General features: G+C 34.8%; 2 protein-coding genes across 2 annotated transcripts; one reads left to right on the top strand and one right to left on the bottom strand.

The window, feature by feature from the left end:
- Window positions 1–13,041: 13,041 nt before the first annotated feature.
- On the top strand, window positions 13,042–17,814 carry LOC105802637 (uncharacterized). Its single transcript, XM_012634399.2, has 11 exons — window positions 13,042–13,196; window positions 13,531–13,779; window positions 14,173–14,385; window positions 14,822–14,902; window positions 14,994–15,080; window positions 15,181–15,276; window positions 15,418–15,471; window positions 15,601–16,592; window positions 16,792–16,840; window positions 16,958–16,997; window positions 17,390–17,814. The coding sequence occupies exons 2-11, from the start codon at window positions 13,555–13,557 to the stop codon at window positions 17,539–17,541; spliced, it is 1,989 nt and encodes a 662-aa protein (XP_012489853.2). The 5' UTR covers window positions 13,042–13,196; window positions 13,531–13,554; the 3' UTR covers window positions 17,542–17,814.
- A 166-nt stretch (window positions 17,815–17,980) lies between these two features.
- LOC105802644 (protein-tyrosine-phosphatase IBR5) lies at window positions 17,981–22,212 on the bottom strand. The gene is made up of 5 exons (XM_012634410.2): window positions 21,721–22,212; window positions 20,019–20,118; window positions 19,511–19,568; window positions 19,004–19,110; window positions 17,981–18,438 (listed from the first exon to the last, which is right to left on the bottom strand). The coding sequence occupies exons 1-5, from the start codon at window positions 21,955–21,957 to the stop codon at window positions 18,146–18,148; spliced, it is 795 nt and encodes a 264-aa protein (XP_012489864.1). The 5' UTR covers window positions 21,958–22,212; the 3' UTR covers window positions 17,981–18,145.
- Window positions 22,213–23,201: the final 989 nt, after the last annotated feature.

Genomic DNA, 23,201 nt, shown 5'->3' with positions numbered 1-23,201 from the left:
CGGATACATGTATGACCTCACCCTTATATTCCAAGAAACAACATCGATCTTTTTCTTCATCCGCACGTTTGAGGTAATCTCGCCAATAGATGCCATTGCTAGCTCCTTTTCTTGATCTTGGTCGTGATCCATCATCTGTCTATCTTCATAAGGCTCGTCAACTTCTTTAAGGGAGTTGGGCCGTTGAAGGCTCTTAGACAATCGCCTTGAATCCTCAGGCCACGAAGTAAAGATCACGAACTCTTCCATCGCTCTTGTGTTTCTCAGAATATATTCGGGAAGTCGTATTGTTTTCCACTTTATCAAGGAATTCGTATTCCATGACAAGCTTTCTAATTTAGTAATCGGACTTGAATCAATATCTCTTTCCTAATATGCAAATGCAATGCAATCACAATCAAAACAAAACAAGAGGGGTTAGAACAAAACATAAGCAAGCACGAAAAACAAAAAGTACCTAATCAGGTAAATACTAGGGATTTAGAGTGGCTCTACATAGGTCAAGTTCCTAAGTCCACTATATGAGGTTTGGCTCTAAAGATAAGGTACCCGAACTAGCAGATTCCTCGATCTTCACCCATTATAGGCTCATACAGACCGAGTTCGGTTCAGGGGAATACATTTCCCTATGGCTGCACGGAGATGAAAATCTCACGAAGACATAGGTACGGATGTACTCCGAAAGTGATCCACTATCCTGCACGGAGGTGAAAACCTCACGAAGGAGTAGCTTCTCACTCCCACTTAAAAAGGGTAAGACTAAACAGTCTTTATGCAATATGATGACAAAATATAGAACTCAATCCATAGTAATCAATCACAAACAATGCAATGAGAGGATCATAATTTTTTCAAATCAAATTTTCAATTTTCGACAATAAGACCAAAAATAATTAATTTTGCGGCTTGACTCTCTAGAGCTCCCCAGTGGAGTCGCCAAGCTGTTGACACCATTTTTTTGACAAAACGGGGTCAACTTGGGTTTTAAAAAAATGAAAATGAAAACGGGAGTCGCCACCAATCTTTTTTAATGAGGTGTGATCGGGTCACCTCATAAAAGTGGTTGTTTTTAATAAACGATTTGATTTTATTAAAACAACGATTTTGGTCCACGAAATTCAAAAAAAATGGGTTCGGGAGTCGGTTACGTACGAGGAAGGATTAGCACCCTCGTAACGCCCAAAATTGGTACCTAGTTGATTAGTTAATGTCTTAATGTCAAAAATTGAAAACTTTGAAGACTTTTAAAATACGATCCTTATTCTTTAAAAAAGCTTATATAAATCGGGTTACTTCTTAAGACCCTCTCGTTTTAGAAAGAGAAAATGTCACACCCAATGAGTTAAGGCACGATATTTTACCTCTTCAGAAATGAGTTTGTCTAAAAACTTGCACCATAAAATTTAAAAGGGTATTCAATTGTTTAAGTCAAGTGAAAAATTGCAGCCCAATACATTAGGGCACAATTTCTCAAAAGATTAAACATTGAATATTGCATTTATAAGGAAAATCTGCGTCTCGAGAAAATAACGTGTCATATCCAATACGTTAGGACACAATGTATTGAATTCTCGATAATGAGCTTTTTATTTAATTTTTTTGTTTAAAGGGGCATTCTCGATTATTTAGTTTCAACGAAGAAAATTAGAACCCAATACGTTAGGACTCAATTCTCTCGAAGATCCCAAATACCGAGTATTGCTTTTATTTTAAATTTTTTCCCTTTTTTGACAAATCCGAGTAAAGATGGATGTAAAATAATGATAAAGTATATATATATATATGTATAAAATTATGTAAATATGAAAAACATATGCATGTACACATATTTAAAACTATTGTACATGAAAAATTTATGAAAGTATGTATGTACATATATATATACGTATATAACAATCATCACATACAAAAAGGTATATATATGTAAGTATATAAATAACAAAGTATAAACAATATAAACAATATATTTTTGAAAATATAAAGAATATGTAAGAATATATATATTTATGAAAATGAAATATATACCGACATGTATGTAGGTATAGGTAAATATTATAAAATATAAAACATATATGTGTATGCATATATATAAAATATACATATATATTATGAAAATAAAGCTAAAATAATGAAAAAAAAGCTAATATATTAACATAATTGTAACGACTAAATAAAGGAAAATAAAACTAATAACAATAATAATAATAATAATAATAACATTAAAATAATTAACTAAATAATAAAATTGCTAAAAAAATAGACTAAATTGAAATAAATACTAAAATACTGGGCAAATTAGAAATAAAAAACGAAAAAGATTAAATTGCTACACGCGCCGAAAGAGGAGGGACCAAAACGATAAATAAACCAAACTCCAAAACGCAGCGCTAGAACGGACTAAAATGAAACAAAAATAAAACTATGTGGCTAAATTAAAATAAAAGAAAATAACGAAAAAGGGCCGAATTGCAACGCGCTGCAAAGTCAGAGGGACTGCGCGCGCAAATATCCCCTTCTGAGAAAACACACGGATCCTCCCCCAAGGTCGGGTCACAGTTCGGGTTAGGGCCAAAACGGCGTCGTTTTGGCACCTGACCCTTGGATGCAAAACGGCGCCGTTTTAGTTAGGGTATTTAATTTAAAAAAATTTTAAAAGAACATTCAGCCCCTCATTTTTTAAAAAAAAACTGAATCATTCCCCTCATTTCACAAAACCTTCCCCCCTTTACTCCAGCCTGAGGTTCCGGCGCACCTCCGCCGTAGCCCCACCGGCGGCGGTAGTCGAAGGTGCAAAATCGGGTCTTTCTAGCCCCATTTGAAGCCGATTATTCCTTGGAACCCGGATTCGAGGTTGGGTTCGTAAAAAGGGGCCAAAACCGAAGGGAAAAGGAGGAAGTCGTTGACTTTCCCCCTTCTCCAGCGCGACGCAGGTAAGGCTTTTCCTTTTCTTTTCTTCTTATTTTTTAGTATGAACAATAAAGAAAAACAAAAATCAAAATCAAAAAGGAAAGAAGAAATGTGAAGAGAAAAAAAAAACCTTTTAAGAAATCTTTTTCTTTTTATTTCTCTCTAATGCTTATTTTTTTTTTACAAAAAAATTCCCCCCTTTTGTTTTTACAACGATAGGCTTTATAGCCGAAAAGAAAAAATAGAAAATGAACCCCTTCCCCATTTGTGGTCTGCTTCTGTCCTTGGTTGCGTGTTTGCAGGTCAGAGACGTCAGAGGAGATGAGATAAGGCGAACGGTGGTAAGGTTGGTGATCTTTGTCAAGTGTACTGGCACATGGGGAACTAGGGTTTTCTGTTTTTTTCTTTTTTCTGAAAATGGGTTTTGGGCTAGGGTTTGTAATTTGGGCTTGTTATGTGGGTTTTGGGCCTATTGGGCCCGGGTCAAAATGGGTTGTACATGGTGTGTTGGGATGGTCGAAGTTAGTGTGTAAAGGATGGGGGTAGGATTTTGCATATCTGTACCTATATGATTCTGTTATAATTCTGTTTCTACAAAAGATTTACGTTTGTATCAGTTTTGCCATGAGATTGAAACTGAATTTATGTTTATGTATGCATTACACTTTGAGTTATCAAAACTCACTTTCTGTTTATCTGATAATTTCAGGTAGCCCCCAAACTTAGGCAGGTCAGTGCGACAGGAGCTTAGTTGTGTCCACGTTTTCACAAAACTACTTTTTCTTTAATTTGGCTTACTTAAATTTTATATTTTGAGAGTTTTGTATAATTTGGACTCTCTAGACTTTTAAAAAACTCCACTGCAAATTATCTGATTTATTTGAAAATGTAAAAAATTGATGGTTTTAACTCATATGTATGACAACACTTTTTTAAATAAGTGGACTCTTTTAAACAATTCTCACTATCAATTTCTTTCCATTCACAAATCTCACCATCACAAATAACTTTATCACTAGAATAAGATCCAACAATATGAACAAAGTCACACTTGCTTTCTTCTTTAGGTAGGTATCGAATCAAACATTTGAAACTTCTACGACCTTTATTAACACACCAAAAACATTTAAAAATAGGTATGACAACATTCTTACTCTCCTTTTCTTGTACACATCTATTCTTTAACTAGTACTTGATCATATGCCCAGCTTTCCAATGTACCGTTTGACAATTGGATGAGCAATAAGAAACTGATTTACATCGAAGACACTTTTTGAATGCAGGATTGTCACAAATGGCACATTTAGATCTCTCCATTTAAGAATCTGAAAGCCATAAACACTCAACAAAGAAAATATTAAAATAAAAAAACCTCACTGGTAACACTCACAAAAAATAACACTCTTGGAAGCAAAGAAAAAAAATTAAGAAATCAAATCTTGTAAATTTTAAAGTGAATTCAACAATAAACTTCCATAATGATAAATTGGTGTTAATTCACTAACAATGAAATCTTAAGGAACTAGGAGACCAAGAAAAAGCTTGACACTAAAGATTTGAAGTTACATGGAGGAAGAAAAGTACAACTAATGTCGTACCTACTAACACAAGAAATAAGAAAATGTTAGGTAATGTAATAGAAGCAAAGAAAGCTAAATCAAATGAAAACTTAATACTAAGAGTCAAAAGAAATCAAATTTAACCTTGAAACCTTAAAATTGCGAAACAACTTAAAATTTTCGTTTGAAGTGTTCCAATGTGCAAAAATTACAAACAAATTATGAGAGGCCTCCTCAAATGATGACAACCGAATCGAAAACTTTTGGGCACAAAATGTGTAGGATTATTTTTTTTATCTTTTTTTATTTTTTTTTTGTCTGCAAATATTTTTTCTTTAATGAAATACAATTGAAAATGACCAAAAAAAAGTTTTGGGGGTAAAAAAAAAACAAGTTTACCCACCTTTGGAACAAAATGGTCCAAATTTCAATATAAAACAACTTATTTGAGAGGCACCCAGGAAATGACTAGTAAGAATGCAATTTTAGCATAACAATGATATCAAGAACGTCCCAAAATCTGATACCAAATGATAAAAGGCAACGGATGGATTGATTTCAAGTTGCTGAAAATGTTTAGAATTTGAATCTGAAAATTACACAAACAAACAATTAGAAAGAATGAAAATAAAACATATTTGAAAAGAAAGGGATTGAAACAAGAGGAGATAAATTTTAGCTCAATTTGATGGATTTTGGAAGGAGAAAAGTTGAATCTTATTCTCCAAAGAGATGATGTTGCATCTAAATTCTTGAATCTGAAATTAAAGGATAAATAAATTAGGAAAAATTCACAAATAAAAGATTAAGAATAAATAAAGAGAAATGGGAAATTGAAGGGTGATAAAAAAGATGATGACAAAATGAGAAAGAAAGATATCCAATGGAACCCATTGAATAATAAGCTTCAATAAACTCCACAAATGGCTTTAATCGACCCTCCAAGTTAGATAACTTGACAAGCCAAAGGGTAAAAAACTCACACCAATAATCCTAAAGAATATTAAGTTGAAAACTCTTCTAAAAGAACAAGAAAATATTTCTTGCAAGATGAGAAGAACTCAAAGAGTACTTTTATTCAAATTAAAGTTGGGTCCCTCTATGGTGGGTGACTACCTCTTTTTATACAAGAATGGAGTTGAAAAAAAAAAGAAACAGATCCCTAAAAACTAGCCTAAAAATATGTTGATGGATAAGAAAAAACCAAATCCATGGAATGTAGCCTAAAAATGTGGGCAACTATGAAATGTAACTCTTTCGTCCTAAGAAATTTAAAGAGGGAAGAAAAGATTAAATGAATCTGGTCAACTTTATGGGAGTTATGCATGGACTTAATTTATAAGAAAATAAATTAACTTGGGCTTAAAAATAAACTTCTTGATTGGACCATTGACAGATTACGCCAAAAAAACAAAGCAACTAAATCTTCAAGTGATCCAAATGAGCTTCAAATGGGCTAATATTAAAAGGAGTATGCATTTGACTTGCTCACTTTAATACTTTAACTCTTTCAAGCTTAGAAATATCTTCCAATCAAGTTCAACTTTTGGATTTGCATCCATGGTCAAGTTTGCCTCAAAATGGAGTCTTAAATGTTTAACCACTCAAAAACACTTCTTTGAAGGCCTCTTGTCACAAACTCTTGGACCAATACATTCAATTGGGCTCTAATCTGTTTGGCCTAAGAGTGAGCAATTAGGCCTTGAGAAAGCTAACCCATCATGTTCATGTTCTTGAAATTGGGCCTTGATTCTCACATCACTCAAGGTATTTGTATTACATTATTGAATATAAAAAATGTCGACGCGCCCTCAGGGTATTATCGTCTCATTTCATATAACATAAATCAATCTCAATATCAATACTTTAAACATAATCCATTATCATTTATAATTCACATTCATTTTATTATTTTGGCCCATATTAATCAACTCAGACTCGAGGATGGATACACTGATCAATCCACCAACATGCAAGAATACGTACATAAGTGCCAATCGGGCATAAATGCATCAATTCCTCCACAACATTTGACTCAAGGGTTTAGGTTCTTTCTTAGACCTTGGTGAATACTTTTCTGATTCTTGTTTGGCAGATAGCTATGTGCCAACCTCTACACTTAACTACCTTTTACACATTTCGTCCAATTGGCAGATCATATACTTCACCCCATAATTCAAATCCCATTACACATTTTATTTGCAGAAGGTAGTTGACTGCACTCCTAAAAATGATACTCAGCGGATGTTATTCTTGACGGATTCTTCCACATAGTCTTATACCTTCATGCCCTCTTGGCTTATAACATATGATGCCATGGCTATCGACTTTCCACATATTTATCTAGTGATCTGCCAGTCCGATTAGCACCATAGCTCTCTCACTGAAGGTTACACAAAAAAATCCCTATTTCACAATGATTTGTCTGTTCAGTTAGCAATATATCTACCATACTGGAGGCTACACAACATAATTCTTCTTCACATTTATTCATATCACAGACTCACCTGTACTGGACTCGTACCACATCAAAGATTTTTTTTTTACTTAGACTTTGATCGTACACACACAGGTAACACTAATTATACTCTCTAACAAAAACAAAGACACTTATCATGCTACATTGTATTCAAACAACTTTCAATACTCATCTTTTAATTCTATACAGATATTTTCCTCAAAGAGATATACCTATCTACAGAGGCATCAACCATTTATTCAAATTAGAATGATATACAGAAGTTGTTTCTAGAGACTCACCAGAGACTCACCTTTACTTCGGTCTAGAGCTTCTACTTCGATAGTCTTTCCTGATCCAACAACACCAACTGCTTAAATGATCATAAGATTTCCATTACAATCCAAATTACAGACACTTTAATAATGTTTAACTACAAGCAACCCCCATGCAGGGCCTTCCTATAACACTTTTCCCTTCTACAGTCGTAACATGCAAATTTGTAAGACTTACCATTAGGTAGAACCATCTACTCATTAAACGAGATCCTAGTCAAATCTTAACGAAGAAGAAGAAAAAGAGAATGTTGAGGTTAGAAAGAAGAACCTGAACATCAAGCAGATAGATAAACCATCTGAAATGTCCCTTTCCCATATATACTCTCGGTCCCCTTGATTTCCCTTCCCATACATATACTCTTCTATTGTTGCAGAATCCCAAAAACTTCTAACTAAACCCAATACAAAATCCAATTGGACAGTACTTATACAAATTGGGCGTACCATATCTTAGAGGTAACTCACATTTGGTGTGATCTTATAGACAATTAAGTCTCCTACAACTTCCTTATACGTTTGACAGGCTCTTATTGTTCAAACAAAACTCTAGGGCATACCCCATCATAGGCGCGTACTGTCTTGGGTGTAATTTTTGCGATCAATTCTTTAGATACCGCCAATAGACAGATACTTTAACGCTAGTTTGTGCCAATACTCTAACTCACCATCAAGCCAATAGGATGGCAAATTATGTTACCATAGCGAGCCTAATAGTTTACATACCCACCTTACCAATCTTTTCAGATCCCTTATTTTTAAGGTATGGCAACTCTCCCATCTTTTAAGAAATTTCATCCTTAAAATTTTTACCAACTTGGAAATCCTCATTACTATCGATGCATGGCCAATCTCATTGGACCAGGCGTATTACACTACTTGGCGGAATGCCCAAACATAATCATAACAGACTTCTCATCTGTGGCGTACATTCTATGGATCCGAATTGGAACAAATGTAAACAGTCAGTCCTGATTCGTGGATTCTAAGCTCTTGGGCAAATATTGGTAGATACTCCCGTGTTTTCAAATGTCCTGTAACCTCAGCCTTGACGTGTTGAGCTACGATTAAATGATTTAAATAGTTTTCCTAAATTTTAAAACTTCTCATAGACGTTTGGTTCTTTCTTCATCAAAATCTTAGATTTATTTTCTGTTAAAACTTCTTACTTCTTTTCGTCTTCAGTTTACATTTTCTTCAGAGGTAATTTCCTTTTTTTCATCTTTCTTTCAAATTTTCAAAAATGGTTAGAACAACTACTCGTGGAAGAGGCCGTCGTGATCTGCGTAAAATAGCAGAAGTAACTGTCTCCGAAACACTATCATGATCTGACCCAAGGGTCCCGATGGTATCAGTCATGCACTGGCTCCCATGTAAGAATGTAACACAACTGAGAAGGAACTGTCTTATCACTTAGGGCCTGAGCCATCCTTCGTCCCAACTTCGCCTTTGATTTTTGTTTAGTCAGAGAATCATGCCACGCAAGTGACAACACCCTGGGATTTACTCTTCCCCCTTTTTCCACATGTTTTCTTTTGTTCGGTACTTAACGAGTACAACACTGCACTAGGGCAACTCTCCATCCTTTTCTGATGGATTTTGGTAGCCTATTTCATTTACTGTTATTTGCATAATGAGCCACACGTTCTTGGTGTTTTCCAAAAGATTTACCAATTAAAAATAAAAAGACAGTGTCCTTCAGTTGGAATGGTCCATTTCAGTACACACTAAGGCTTCGAGCCCATCATCCAAAATTGGGCCTCAAAACATTACCTCAAAAAGAATAAGTTTGTGGGGATCAAATGTAAGCTTGAAATTGGTTTTAGCTTTCCCACTTTTTGGTCCCTACCATCGAAGGATATTTGCCAATAAAGCCAGCATGTTGATTCCAAGGTTGCTTGGAAACAATTTAAGTGATTAAGGAAGGGCATGTCCTAGAACTAAGGGAGATTGTTAATGTCTAAAACATCTTCCAGTACTGTCTACAAGGGTTGAGCCCAAACAGTAGTCAAGCGAATGGTCTTCTACTTTGGGCAGCTCTCACAGTCCTTCTTATTGATAGGACTAGGCCTTACCACACTGACGATGATTTGGCATAGATCTTAGTGGGGAGGATAAAGGAGCCTCCCTTCTTTTTCTACTGTCATTTTGGACTGCGCCCACAACATTGGAACATCATATAGGCTAATTCTCCTGTTGATGCTACAGGGTCTACTATAAGTTTTCATACCTCTACGCTTGTTCCAGTAGCCAACATGGATGTCTTAACCTTATTAGATAAGGTTCTTAAGAACGAAGGTGCTACCATTGTCCCAACAAGAACAACGACTGCTAAGAAAACTTAGAAAAGGCCAAGGGTGGAAAGAAACACCCAATGTATTGAAGATAGTGATTGCCTGCAACTGACTCGACGTAAAATCAGAAAAGGGCCTGCTCTTCCGAGAGTCAACACTTCTCCAGTCCTTGCCCTCCCTCCTATACCTACCCAGCCAGTAGAGTCTACCAATTCTGCAGACTCTTAAGTTCAGTCGTTAATCCTCCTACGGCTGAAATTCCACCAAAGACAATATACCCAAACCAGCCAGAGGCTCCTTCTAGTTCCTTACCCAACAATGCTTCCACTGGTAAAGTAGATGAACTTTTTCCTTGGCGGAATTTGTTGAGGTTAGGGCCTTAACAGGTGGAAGAGGATTTTCTCTCATTCCTTTCTTCAAATTCTCAATTATATTCACTCTCGATATTGGCGATGCCCTCCTAAGCCTTAGCGGTTGAATAAATGCTTATGAGTTGGGTCTGTCGCGTGTGAATATGATATGTAATTGTGAAAAGTATACACGCTGGATCAAGTAATAAAGTAATGAGTGATTATCGTTCCTATGAGGATCGGATTGAGGCATTAAAATGTTAGGCTTGGAATAAGTTGTACACTCTGGCGAACAGCCTTTGGCTCACTTACACTAGACTTATCAAGAAGTTGTAAGCCAGACCGAGGATCTCAACTCTTATGTCCTAGCTTGGAAGGCCAAGTATAATGATGTAGAAGTAAGGTGCGCACAGGTGGAGGAAGAGAATAGTTGGTTAAAGGCAAGAGAGTCCTCTTGGAAGGAAAAAATTCAAATCCTAACAATAAATCCACTTATCAGAGTTGGAATGTCTACGCCAATCCAATGAAGAAGCTCTAAGAAAGCACCAAGACGACACAAGGAAAAATCTGACAGAGGCTTTGCCCAAACTGAGGTCCAATCTAGTCCTCCATGCCCAAGTTATTGCGAGCCCTTTAAATATGATCAAGATGGACTTTAACTATCTTTAGAAGGTTTCTACCAAATCCCTGAACTTCAATGTTTAAAATCTTAAGGGAGAAAATTGGGAAAAATTCCAGAGGGAATGGAAGCAATCAACCAACTTCTTCATTCCCACTATGCTCGAAATAGAGGAGGATGAGGGGAACTTAGAAGGTTCAATGGATCTGAAAGAAGTTTCTTGAGAACACCTCCATACAGAAGAAGCTTTAACCAAACCAACTAACCGGTCAACTAAAAGAGGAAACTAAGGATTTTTCTACTTTTCTTTTATTTAAATCTCTTTATTCAGTTTGTAAGATCTTCTTGTCAATGAAATTATTATTTTCCCTTCTCAACTGTCTCTCTTACCCTATTATTAACAGTATACTAAAGTAATCACCACGTAAAATTCTTTAACATACCTAAGCGACTCAGCCAGGTCTGGTGTATTATGCATATATGGCTGACTCTCACTTAACTTTCAAAAGATCGGCTAAACCAAAAGATTTGATACCAATTAACTTTTAACACCCTATACCAGACCTAATTTAATATATTCAAATATAAGATGTCACAATACTTACATACTTAGAAAATTTTTACAATCTACCAAAGCCATACTAAATGTTCCTCTAATCTTTATAAAATTCTTTCTAAGATAATAGGTTTGAATAATACATTTATCGTTTGTCACAAACTTTCAAAGGTAAAATAAAACCTTACAACAAAGTGTTTTATAGATATATTCGTAGTGTATATTACTATTTTTCATTTGAAAACATATTCCATGAATGTCCCTCTGTATGCATAATATTGCCCTCAGTCTACCACCATGGTGCAACCCTGGCTTGGTCCCTTCCAACGCATTGGTTTAATCCTCAGACCTGCATACCAAAAGATGCATATAACTTCAAAGGAACTTAGTAGGTCTCACTCATTATTACCTTTTTATAGGGTCGTAGAATCATTCTTCTCAAGGGTTTGGGTTCTTTCTTAGACCTTAGCGAATACTTTTTTGATTCCTAGTTAGCGGATAGCTATGTTCCAACCTTTACACTTAACCACCTTTTACACATTTTTCCCACAATTTCCTCCAATCAGTAGTTGTACACTCCCTTGTAATATTATCCTTATGCCCTACCATAATGTTATGAGCTAAACATTCATATCCTGATTTGACTGAGTACTCTTTATTATTGTTAAGAGCCCACACCCTTTTATCCATTCCACTAAAAATAGATAATGATCTTGATCTACATGTATTTACAATCACTTGACCATATAACCTCGCTAATCTATTCTCATCCCATTCCTCACTCTTGTTTGCCATCAACTTAGTCAAATTAACGTAATTGTTCAAACCAATGACTATAATATCATCTTTTTCATGTATATGTCCACTTGAAATGATCAACTGATGTCCACTTCTTATTTTTCAGTCCATCCCTTGTTTACACAAATGTCTACCATGAATAATGTCTTTTCAAACCCAAGAGTCAAAACTTTTACTTGTAGAATTATCAAACCCAATCGTTAAACAATACTTCTTAAGCATAGTATTATGAACTAGCCAGTTGTCTCCATTATAAATTCTCCAGGCCGATTTAGTTAGAAGAGTTTGATTCATTAATGTAGTTTTTCAAATGCTTAATCCCCCTTCAAATTTTAGCTTGCATAGCCAATCCCAGCTTTTCATATGAATCTTTCTTTTGTCAAACTTATCGTTCCAGTGAAAGCTTTATATAATTTTATCATTCTAATCAGATACTTTGACTGGAGCTTTAAAACATAAGAGATAATATAAAGGTATATTACTTAATATATATGGATTTGATCAGAGTGAGCTTACCTCTTACTGATAAAAGATTAGCTTTCTAACCTTAAAACATGCTTTGTAATCTATCCATAAGAGGTTAGAAAAAATTAACTCTTAGACTTCATTTTATAAAGTGGAAGTCAAGTACTTATCTTTTATTTGAAATTTAAAAAAATATTATTCATAGTTAAAATATTGTTATAAATAGTTTAAATGTTTTTCTAACCTAAATGTATCAAATGTTATTATAAGTATAACTTTTTTGAATAATTTTATCCAATCATATTTGTTTTCTTTTTAGATAATGCTTAGAATTATCCATAAACCTTTTCTAACTCATAAATAGTAAGATAATATGTTTCAACATACTAAAACTCATGTATTTGTATTGACAATAATACTTATATTAATCGAATTAAAATTCCGCATTATGATATTTCGACAGATTAGGGATGGTGATATGTTATAAAAAAAACAGACGAAATTATAGCAAAATTTAAAAGTTGTCCATTTCATGGTTATTATTATTATAATTTGGTCAGACTCGTTTTCATCCGTTTACAAAAGATACGATCTCAGTGTTCCAGATACTTCCCAATTGCGAAACGCCAGCAAATGCGTAAGGAAGACCCAACACAGCCGCGCATATTAGCTTAACACGTGTTAAAATGCATGTACCGCCTCTTATCCTACGCTACCCGTTCCTCCTATGTATATAAGTAAATTAAAACCTCGACTACTTTGCTGTATGTTTATTTATTTTTGCCCCTTTATGTTTATCGCTCCCAGGAAGAATATTCCCTCCCCTGTAAGAGAAAATACCCATCAATTCCTCAGGTAAAAACAAAATTCCATCAATTTTCTCAATCTGGGTCTTTTTTCTCATCCTTATTTCTTCATTTTAAACCTTAATTTGCGTGTAAAAATTTGTTCAATTCTGCTATAAATTGAGTTTTTTTTTTCAATGTAAATAGCGATCTGGGTGCTGAAATTTAGTTGTTAAATTGACAACCTTTATTCAACAAACTTCAATTTTGAAGTCAGATATTCGTTTGGGAATTTTAAAAAAGGAAAAGATTGTGTTTGTGATTGTGAGTGTGATCATGAAAATCTTTTGCTTTAGAAAGTGATTAAAAGTTTTTCTTGTTCTCTTTTTTATTTAATGTTATAGTGCAACACAGAAGAGGGAGAAAATATGGTGAATGTGACTGTTATATGGAGAGGAAACAAGTATATGGTGGAAATGGATTCTGGTGCAAATCTCAAGGAGCTAGGCGATGAGCTGCAGAAGTTGACTGATGTTAAGCCCGATACTATGCGCCTCATTGTTCCCCAATTGTCGGGCAAAGGCTCGCGAATGCTTCACCCTTTCTCAGATGAGCATTCATGCTTAAGTTTGCAAGAGGCTTCAGTTTTCATGGTAGTTTTTATATCCATTACAAGGTTTATTGTTTAATGCTAAGTACAATAAGCTTCCTTTCACTCCAAGGAGAGGCAATTGGTGAATATGCTAATAGTCTAATCCCTATGAGTCACAATTTATGTTCAGTTGAAAATTGGTTTTTGAGTTTCAAAAGCCTGAGCATGTCTTTTCAGTTAGAAAGCAACTTGTTTGTGTTGTTTTGTTCATATTTCTTAGCCACGGGCGTAATTGTCTTTGGTTGAATTTTTTCTCAAGAATGGTTTGGAGGATTATTGCTAAAGAGGTTGAAGTAATTAAAAGGAAGTGATATATGGGCATGTTTAACTGGATTTTTCACACTTGTTTAACATTCTATGCCAACTTATGGTACTTTGTTTCATCTAATTTCAGGGAAAATCTGTCAGGATGATGGGGGTACCAGAGGATGAAGTTGACCGAGTTATACAAAACTCGAAGGTAGACATGAGAATAATTGGATTCAGTGAAGAGGAAAGGAGACTGAGGCAGCGAATGTCAGATGGACCCTCCAATGTTCCAATAAGACTTCCTCAAGGACCTTATATCTTTTGTGATTTTCGCACTCTTCATATTCCAGGAGTAGAGGTACCTCTGACTTCATTATCATTGACAATATGAATCTAAATAAAGAATAATGGAAAAAGAAAGGCCATTGATGCAATTTTTGTTTCTCAAGATTCACTTGGATTATATTGATAATTAAAATTTTACACGAAAAAAAATGCACATTTATTAGTATTGAGGGTTATTGGGATAGGAGGGTTGTTGGTAACACAAAAACTATTGTTATATCTTCATGGTTGGTGTTACAAATAGCAGTTCTATGAAAAAGGTAGCCTCTGTTTGATGAAGAAATGATTTTTGGCTCTAAATTCCTGATTTTGCAAATTAAGAGATGCATAAGTGCATCAGTCATCTTAAATTATGTTATCTTCATGTACTATTTGTCATTATGTGAATCTAAGGAAATGACAGGCAACCATTTCTCTTTTCTGATATCCTGATTACTGTCTGTTACCAGTTACACCCACCAGCTTCTGAGGCATTAAAAAGGATGCACATGCTTGCTGCAGACCCTGGAATCATTGCTATCATGAGCAAGGTACCATCAGATCCATATTTACCCATACTAATTTGGTTAACTGACTCTTGTTAGCCCTGCTAAACTATTTTCTGCTTGTTCTTTTACAAAGCATCGATGGCGTGTAGGAGTAATGACTGAGATGGCTCCAGTTGGTTATGTTGGTGTGAGTCCCAAATGCATTCTAGGCTTTAATAAGGTAATGGCCTATTTTAGCTTAAAAAAATAGCATATCTTGAATCTCTCAACTTTTGTACTTCCCATTATTTTTTATTGTTGATCCTTATTTGTTCTTTCAGAATCATGGAGAAGAAATATCTCTCCGTCTTCGAACCGATGACCTCAAAGGATTCAGGAAATATGAGAGCATAAAAAAAACTCTTCTACATGAACTTGTAAGCATTCTTGAACAAATTTTAATTATGAGTAGTAGAAATGTTACCAATGATTAGTTATTGTAATCCCAAAAATGGAGGGAGGTGGTAGAGAAAAATCAACAAACGACTGATTGAGAATTGCGCTTCTTTATGTTTCAGGCTCATATGGTATTTTCTGAACATGATTCAAATTTTCATGCCCTTGATAAACAGGTAAAATTACCTTTTCTATGCACACTTTTATAGTAGGAAACAATGCTTCATGATCAAATTATTGTCTAGACAAAGAAACATTATCTTGATCTGATATTACTCTCTCTCTCTCCCTCTCTCTGCTTGCAGTTGAATGAAGAAGCTGCTAGCCTAGACTGGACCAAATCTAGGGGCCACGCTTTAAGTGGAATCAGACACTCGGAGAACTATGAAGAATATTATGTTGAAGATGGCAGAAATTCTCAGAAGGTTGGTGGAAATATGTCAACTTCGCTGGAAAATGCCCGTGCCTCTTCCGTAGCTGCTGCTTTTCGTCGTCTGATAAACACTCCTGCCAATGTGGATGCATCTGAAACACATGATGAGCCAGAACCTGATGATTCTGAGTTGGTTATGCATGATGGAGATGAAAATCTAGATATTCAAAGTCAAATTAGGGCTCAGGGGAAACATGCTTATGAATTAGATCCTGATGGCCTTGCTGACAATCAAAACAAGTTTGAGCCTGATCCGGATGATTTGCTTCATGCTGAAACTCTGCAACTGAAACATCATTCTGAATCCACTGAAAACAGTTCTCAATCTCAGATGGCTCTTGGGAAATCAACAGCCATGAGTTCAAATGAAGAGCCTGATCCTGATGATTCCGGTGCTTCTTCAAGTTCTGGAAATGTGGTTGAACCTGTGGTGATGCCAGTTCTGGACACCAAGATTCAGACAAGTGAGACCATAGATGAGCCAGATCCTGATGATGTAGAAGCACAATCTAGCATTTCGGGATGTGTGAACAGAGCAAATTATGATCCTCGTCATCACATAACAACTGAAACCTTGGAAGATCAAGCACATTTCAACCAAGGTTATAAAGAACCTGATCCTGATGCTAAAGCAAATGAAATAGTACAAGCAGAGCCGGATCCAGATGATAAGCTATTACCACAATTGGGAATATCCAATATGAAAATTGATGAGCCAGATCTGGATGATCAAGAATTACAGAGAATTCAAGACTCTGTGTCTGGTATTTGTAGCCGTCTGCAAAAGGCCATTGAGATGTTGCGGGCTGAAGTTAATCCCACTGAGGCAACTGTTGTTCTGCAAACTCTTTTTAAGATTATTAGGTATGTTTTCTTACTTGACCATCCTTAAATTCTATTTCCATTTCCTTAAAAACACAATTAAGCATTGATACCATGTAACTGGGCCTGCCTCTTGCAAACTCCTATAGAAGTTGTAGTTCATGCTTATTCTGCCTATCATATTTTGTTGTCTTTGTTTTGTGAACTAAAATTACCAATAAAAGCTGGAATTATTTTGCAGAAATGTGATTGAACACCCAGATGAAATGAAATTTAGAAGACTTCGGAAGGTAGAATATTTGTTACTCTTGTCCATGAGTTAATCTGTTGTATTAACTCTTTTATGTAGTGGAATCCCTTTTTTCATCCAATCTTTGTGTGCTTACTAATAATGGTGTACGTTGCAGGCCAATCCTATAATCCAAAGAAATATTGCAAATTACAAAGGTTTGTTTCTTTTTATTCTTTCTCCTTCCTTCCACCTCTTTATTTATTTTTGATATGCTAAAGAGGCTTTTTCCAGTAGAATTTTAATAGATTAGGAGGAAAATGTACATTTCTCTAGTAAGGATAAGAGCAAACTTTCTCAAAAAACTATATTATCCTCTGCTATTTTTATTGAAGTATCCATGTTTGACACATTTGACATGGTATGGAGGCATGTTTCTCCAAATACAAGGGGAAACTTTAAAAAAGAAAGGATACTCAGTGTTGGATATATACTTGTATTTGATATTCACCTTCAAGTCTGGGTAGCATAGTTAAAGAGTGCATTAGAATGGAGTTGGATGCAAAGAATTTAAGGCCATCTCTATTGACAGAGGTTTTTGTTGTTGCAGCTGCCATGGAAATTCTTCTTTTGATTGGTTTCAGTGAAGATGTTATATTGGATGAAATTGGGAAAGCAGAAACTTACCTAGTGTTAAAGCGGAACGACCCTGGTCTTTTATGGCTAGCCAAGTCCTCCCTTGAAACATGTATTGCCTACTAGTTTTATTATAAACCTTTGATGTGTGTTAATATATACGGTTAAAAGACATTCAAAATGGTGAAGAATTTGCATAAGAGGTCAATTGTGAAATTGTGTGAATGAACAGACACAGATATAGATACGGGATTCTGCGTACTTGTATGGTAATAATTCCAGAAATTATTTGTAAAGAGCTAACTTGGGTTGGAAATGTTGCAAGTCAATGATGTAAATATCTTTTCTTTTGTACTCTATTTTTATAGGATGATATGAGCAGAGACATATATTTATCAATGCCTCGTTGTTTAATGTTACTTGAGTAATATGTTTTTACTTACGGTACTCCTGTTAAAATGGGAAGAGCAGCATATTACCTACTATAATAACATATTACAGGAAACTGTTTATGCTGCTTCATAAAAGAATGTACTTCTAATCTGGAAATGAAGAAGAAAAAGAATTAGTATGGATGCATGGATGGACGTTATCTTTGTATATGAAATTTGGGACGAGCCATAAGTGTGGGCTTCATTAACATTCAATGGCACCCAGAGAAAGAAGGTACCAACTCGCCAAATCTAACAAGCCAGAAAACTTAAAGATTTACTAGTAATTTAAAGCCATTTTAAGTGTTATCCATTGGAATATCACTGCCACTAGGGTTGGCTAGGTTTTCAGAGAGATTTTTTTGGGTCTGACCGGCTCCAAACGTGAACTCCTGTGGTGGCAGATGGGCAAATATAGATGCACCGCCGAGATTGCTGAAAGCAGGAATAGGAACCGGAACTGGATCCTTTACCTCTGAGAAGCCGAAGTTGAGTGGAGCTCCACCAGGTTGGAAGGAAAGCAGAGCAAGATTACTACTATTTGATGATCCATAGAGCTTTTGCTCATATTCCTGCAATTGCTGGTAGACGGCTACCAGTCACCAAACAGCAAATGACAATCAGAAGATAGTACAAAATAATATATCAAAAATTAACAACGGAAAAATCACATCTGAATAAACATCACAAACTATCATGTCTACTGGACCTAAAGTTTAGCTTGAGTCATGCAATCATTTACGCAAGTTTTGAAGTGCGAATTTCCTATATCCCCGGACAGCGGCCTCAAAAGTGTATAATATCTAAACTAAATTTCAATAATACTGAAATTTGCAACATTTGCTACTTTTTACACAAATACATTATACATGATTACTCGTGAATAAAGCATTTCTACCTCCACATCCTCTCCCAAATGGAAGTTAAACACAAACACTAGGAAACATAAGCATCGACCCTTTGCACACGATCTAACAAATTCGGACTGGAAACCAAGAACATAGTGATGGCAGCAGCATTAGACCTTTTCCTCTTCCAAATAATACCAAGTGGCATTCGTAAGTTTTAAATTAAGCGAATGAATTCAATCAGCTAAGGTAACAACATAAAATGGCTTCCATAAATATTAGGTAACCTAAGTCAAAGCTAGTAAATACCTTGACCTATATCAACAGATGGTCTCCGTTCTTTCACCCACTGGTAGCTTTGTAGAAGCCTCCATCCTTTAGATTTCATCAAGAAAGCTACTACAATAGCTGGTGACCTGTTAGAAAGAATATAATCATCCTCACTAGCAATTTGTTCCATTTAAATAAGCGTAAACACACCTGAGCATTTTTGCCTCAATGCTAGTCGATCCTCCTTCTCCAATTAAAAGAAAAAGGAGGTATTACACACATACAAAGCAGGTAATCTCCTATTTGCAAAAACACACCTGGGTGTAAGGCATCTTATAGAGAAAGATTCAGAGGTGAGGTCCAACTAGGTTCTTCCACCGTAGTTTATATGCAAAATCCTATTTTCAGCATTCAAATTTGAATTTTCTTTCTTGTATAATATAAGATAAAAGAGAAAGACGAAAACACTGCTTCAACATGCTCATGTTTGTTTTAGTGTGCATTACTTGGATAACAAAACAATGGAGCAGTAAAATAAAAATCAACCTATTTTTTCCTGACATGCAGTGAACAAGGACTCGAGCCTTATCCCTCTCACATTGCTCTGCAGAAATGAAACCACATGTCATAATATACCGATGAGAATATAAAACTATGCAACACGTCAACTCGAAGTGTCTGAGCTACTACAATGCAACTACCAAACATTATTTACTTCGTGTATCTGCAAGCAAAACTCTCCAACTTCCATTTTTAACTAGGTTAATGAAAGGGCATCATGAGCAGAGCAAATCACACAAGATTATGAAATTGGAAAAAGTGATTGAGATGTAAAGAAAATATTTCAGCAAGGTTTCAAATTTGTGAACATGCAGAGCTCCTAGGAAGCATATATATTTAGTTCTGCTCAGATCAACCTCTTGAAATTTGCAAAGGAAAAAATGTTTGATGCATCAAAGAGGGAATACCAAAGTCATGCACAAAAGAGGTGATACCAAAATTAACCTTTTGACTGTAAACTGAAACTTGATAATACAACACAAACATTCCGCACCTAAAAATTGTATTGCATCATCAAACAGTAAAATTTTGCCATCTTGCAGGCAGTGATAGGTAAAGGAATTCTTGTAGAGATTTTGGCAAGCAGGTACAGTCTGCAAAGAGATGTTGTAAATAATATAAGAATATGCCATAAGTGTAAGCTACAAATTAGATGCATGATAGCCATTAATTTGTATTTAAGCAGATGCAACATCAAACAAAGAGAACAAACTGTACAATGAAAACTGAAAAAGAATGGATCTTGACACCATTGACCTTACCACCTGCCAAAACGATCCTTCCAATTCCCTCACTGATGGAATTGGAAGGTGGTTAGAGTATTACTATCAACTTAGTTCAACGGTTATGATTTCCAATATCAAAAGCATATCCTGTGGAGACAGTCCCCAATTCCATTTTCTCCTCATCCCTAATACCATTCTTTGAAACAGAAGTGTTCTTACAGCTTTGACCTCATTCCTATAAAATTCCACTTTTTGCCCTTGCAAATGGCAAACAGAATACATGGGTTTGGATATTGTGTAAATCTAAAAAAGAAGCTATTCATTGGCTGCTATGTTTAGCCACCTTCTGATTCTATATGTATGATGGCTGTGTATAGAATTGTAATTTACTATCGAAAGGACATCCCTTTACTATAGTGAAAAAGTAGCTCAGTACATCTTTCTCAATAATGATGCATGTGATCCAGTACCATGCAAGGTTTAATGTTGTATAATTCTCCATTAAACACTACGAAAATCTTAAAACTTCATTTTGTGACGAACCCTCAGGTTCTCCTTTCAAAGGCTAAGGACTAAAAGATCAACAGAACTGCTCTTAGGACCATTTGACTATCAAATCTTACCATTATTTCTAGTTCTAAGTTTGATAAATTGCACCCTCAAATCCTGCTCTGGTGTTGCCTCGTTAATATCACACATTTTATATTAAACTTCTTCCCCATGTTTCCAGCTTAAGATCAATAATAGTGGTCTCAGACTCATCCGCAAGTAGAAAGCACCAATGAATATTACCCATTATTTATCCTAGATATCCGGTTTAACTCAACAGTAAGTTTACCCGAAAGGTAAAAGCCTAAAGTAGAGTCTCAAGGAAAATTCATTAAAACTGGATAGTACACCTATTAACTTCACACTATTCCCAAAGCTGTAACTAATCTTTCATTCACACCACTAAGCATGCAGATAATCATAAGACTTCCATAATAGGTAGTACAACTGACATAGGAATTTTTTAGATCAATGTAGTTACAAGATCCTCCTCCATTAAGCTTTGGTTAAGCTATAAACTAGGAAAGTGGTTATGAATGTTTATCATTTATTTAACAAAATTCTCCATTCTCACTCCCTTCCATTCTTCATGCTAAGCAAAGCCACCCTTTCTATACTTGGAAACAAGCAAAGGCAAAAGGAACTAAGTCAGTCACTAATTTCCTACTCCCGATGCCAAATACTTGGAATGCAGAAATCCCATTAACATTATACAAAAACAGCAGCAGAAAAACCTTAAACATACAGCACTAAAATCTATTCCTAATTTACCCTTTTTATATGAATTAGAGAACAATCATAAGTCAACTTTTCCAAACTACATTGGATCACAAAATCCATAATTTAAATATAAAAACCATAAGCTGATAGTAATACTACAAGCAAACATAAACATTAATGAAAGGAGAAGAAGGGGCCTACATTAAGGACATGAGTAATTCCCTGAGACTTTAGAAGCTCAGAGCGAGAGGCGTTATCATAGCTACCCAAATAAAGAAAGCCAGGCAAGATGAGGGAGGGAAAAGCGCTGACTTGAAGCGATGATTTGTCAGAAGAGAGGGGAATTCTATGGCCACATATCCCACAAACTTCCTCTTCTTCGTACTTGTGATAGTGGCCGCATATCCCACACGGATTCTCCCTTTCCCTCTTCCTCATCCCCACTCACCACCCCCCAACAAATTTTCGATTATACCCAGATCAACAAAACCAACAAGGATCAAAACCCAGAGTGTTTCTTTTTAAGTTGGAAGGAAGAAGGGATTGTTAGAATGATAAAAAAAGAGGGAGAGTGATGAATCCAGAGTTATAGGAGAGGGGATATGTGTACTTTGAATGGGTTTTCGTACAAAAAGGAAAGAGAGTATTAATATAGCGTTTTGTCTCCCTCGACTCTGGGAAATGAAATTCAAGAACCATACAGAAAGTGAGGCTTGTCCCTTGCCTTATCGGCACGTGCGTCGATGTACTCATCAGACACTCCATGTGCTTTCTTCTTTTTATGTTCTTTTCTCTCTTTTATAACGTCATCAAATCAAAATTTTAACTTTTTAAGTTTTAAAATTGGTTTAAATCTTAAAATTATTAAATTTTAAATTTTTATGATTTTATCAATAGAATAAATTTAATTTTATTTATAAATTTATTTAATTTATTAAATATAATTTAATGGTTGTGAGTTTTTAAAATTCTAAGGTTAATTTAATAAAATTTAGTTGTTAATATTATTGATTAATTATGATTTTTAAAAATAATTCCTAATCCCTTATAAATTTGTCAAATAAATATATCAGACAAAAAACATATGTATCAGATTAAAATTTTTGTTAAACTCAAATACCAAATAATATATTAAGCTAGAAATTAATTTATTTTTTTCCTTTAAAATTTGTAATAAATTTCAAACATATTATTTCACTTATAAACAACTTCAATTATTTTAAAATCTTAGGGCAAGTTATGAAAAAAAATTGATAATTTTAAGTATTGTTGTCAAAAATATTTTTGAGATAATAAAATATCTATTTAGACATAATATTATAAGATAAAAATGTTAGATTTTTAATAAAATAATTAAAGTAATTTCAATTAAAAGCATTTATACAAAAATGCCAGAAGTCAAAATATTTTATTTGAGTTTAAGTCGCAATTTAAAAACATAATTTAATTTGAAAAAGTTTTTTTGGCTTGAAATCATAAATTAAAAATATAGTTTGAATTTAAAAATAATTTTGAAGCCTCAATGATAAAGGAAACTTTAATTCGTTTAATTCGCAAAATTAAAATATTAAAATATTGAATATAATAATAAAATACATTGCATCCTAAAAAACTGAAAAAAAGAGATTATTGAAAACCTACATGAAATACCAAAAAGACATTCAGAAAAATGAAGATGTAAG

Source organism: Gossypium raimondii, chromosome 7 (assembly GCF_025698545.1).
Source record: "Gossypium raimondii isolate GPD5lz chromosome 7, ASM2569854v1, whole genome shotgun sequence".
Lineage (NCBI taxonomy): Eukaryota > Viridiplantae > Streptophyta > Magnoliopsida > Malvales > Malvaceae > Gossypium > Gossypium raimondii.
This window is presented reverse-complemented; position numbering and strand designations above follow the sequence as displayed.

Coding starts and splice junctions, on each gene's coding strand:
- LOC105802644 (XM_012634410.2), bottom strand. CDS start 21,957: ATGAGGAAGAGGGAAAGGGAGAATCCGTGTGGGATATGCGGCCACTAT. Junction 19,569..20,018: donor TGATGCAATACAATTTTTAG/GTGCGGAATGTT, acceptor TCATTTCTGCAG/AGCAATGTGAGAGGGATAAG. Junction 19,111..19,510: donor TGCATGTCAGGAAAAAATAG/GTTGATTTTTAT, acceptor TCTTTCTAACAG/GTCACCAGCTATTGTAGTAG.
- LOC105802637 (XM_012634399.2), top strand. CDS start 13,555: ATGGTGAATGTGACTGTTATATGGAGAGGAAACAAGTATATGGTGGAA. Junction 15,277..15,417: donor AAACTCTTCTACATGAACTT/GTAAGCATTCTT, acceptor TTTATGTTTCAG/GCTCATATGGTATTTTCTGA. Junction 16,593..16,791: donor ACTCTTTTTAAGATTATTAG/GTATGTTTTCTT, acceptor ATTATTTTGCAG/AAATGTGATTGAACACCCAG.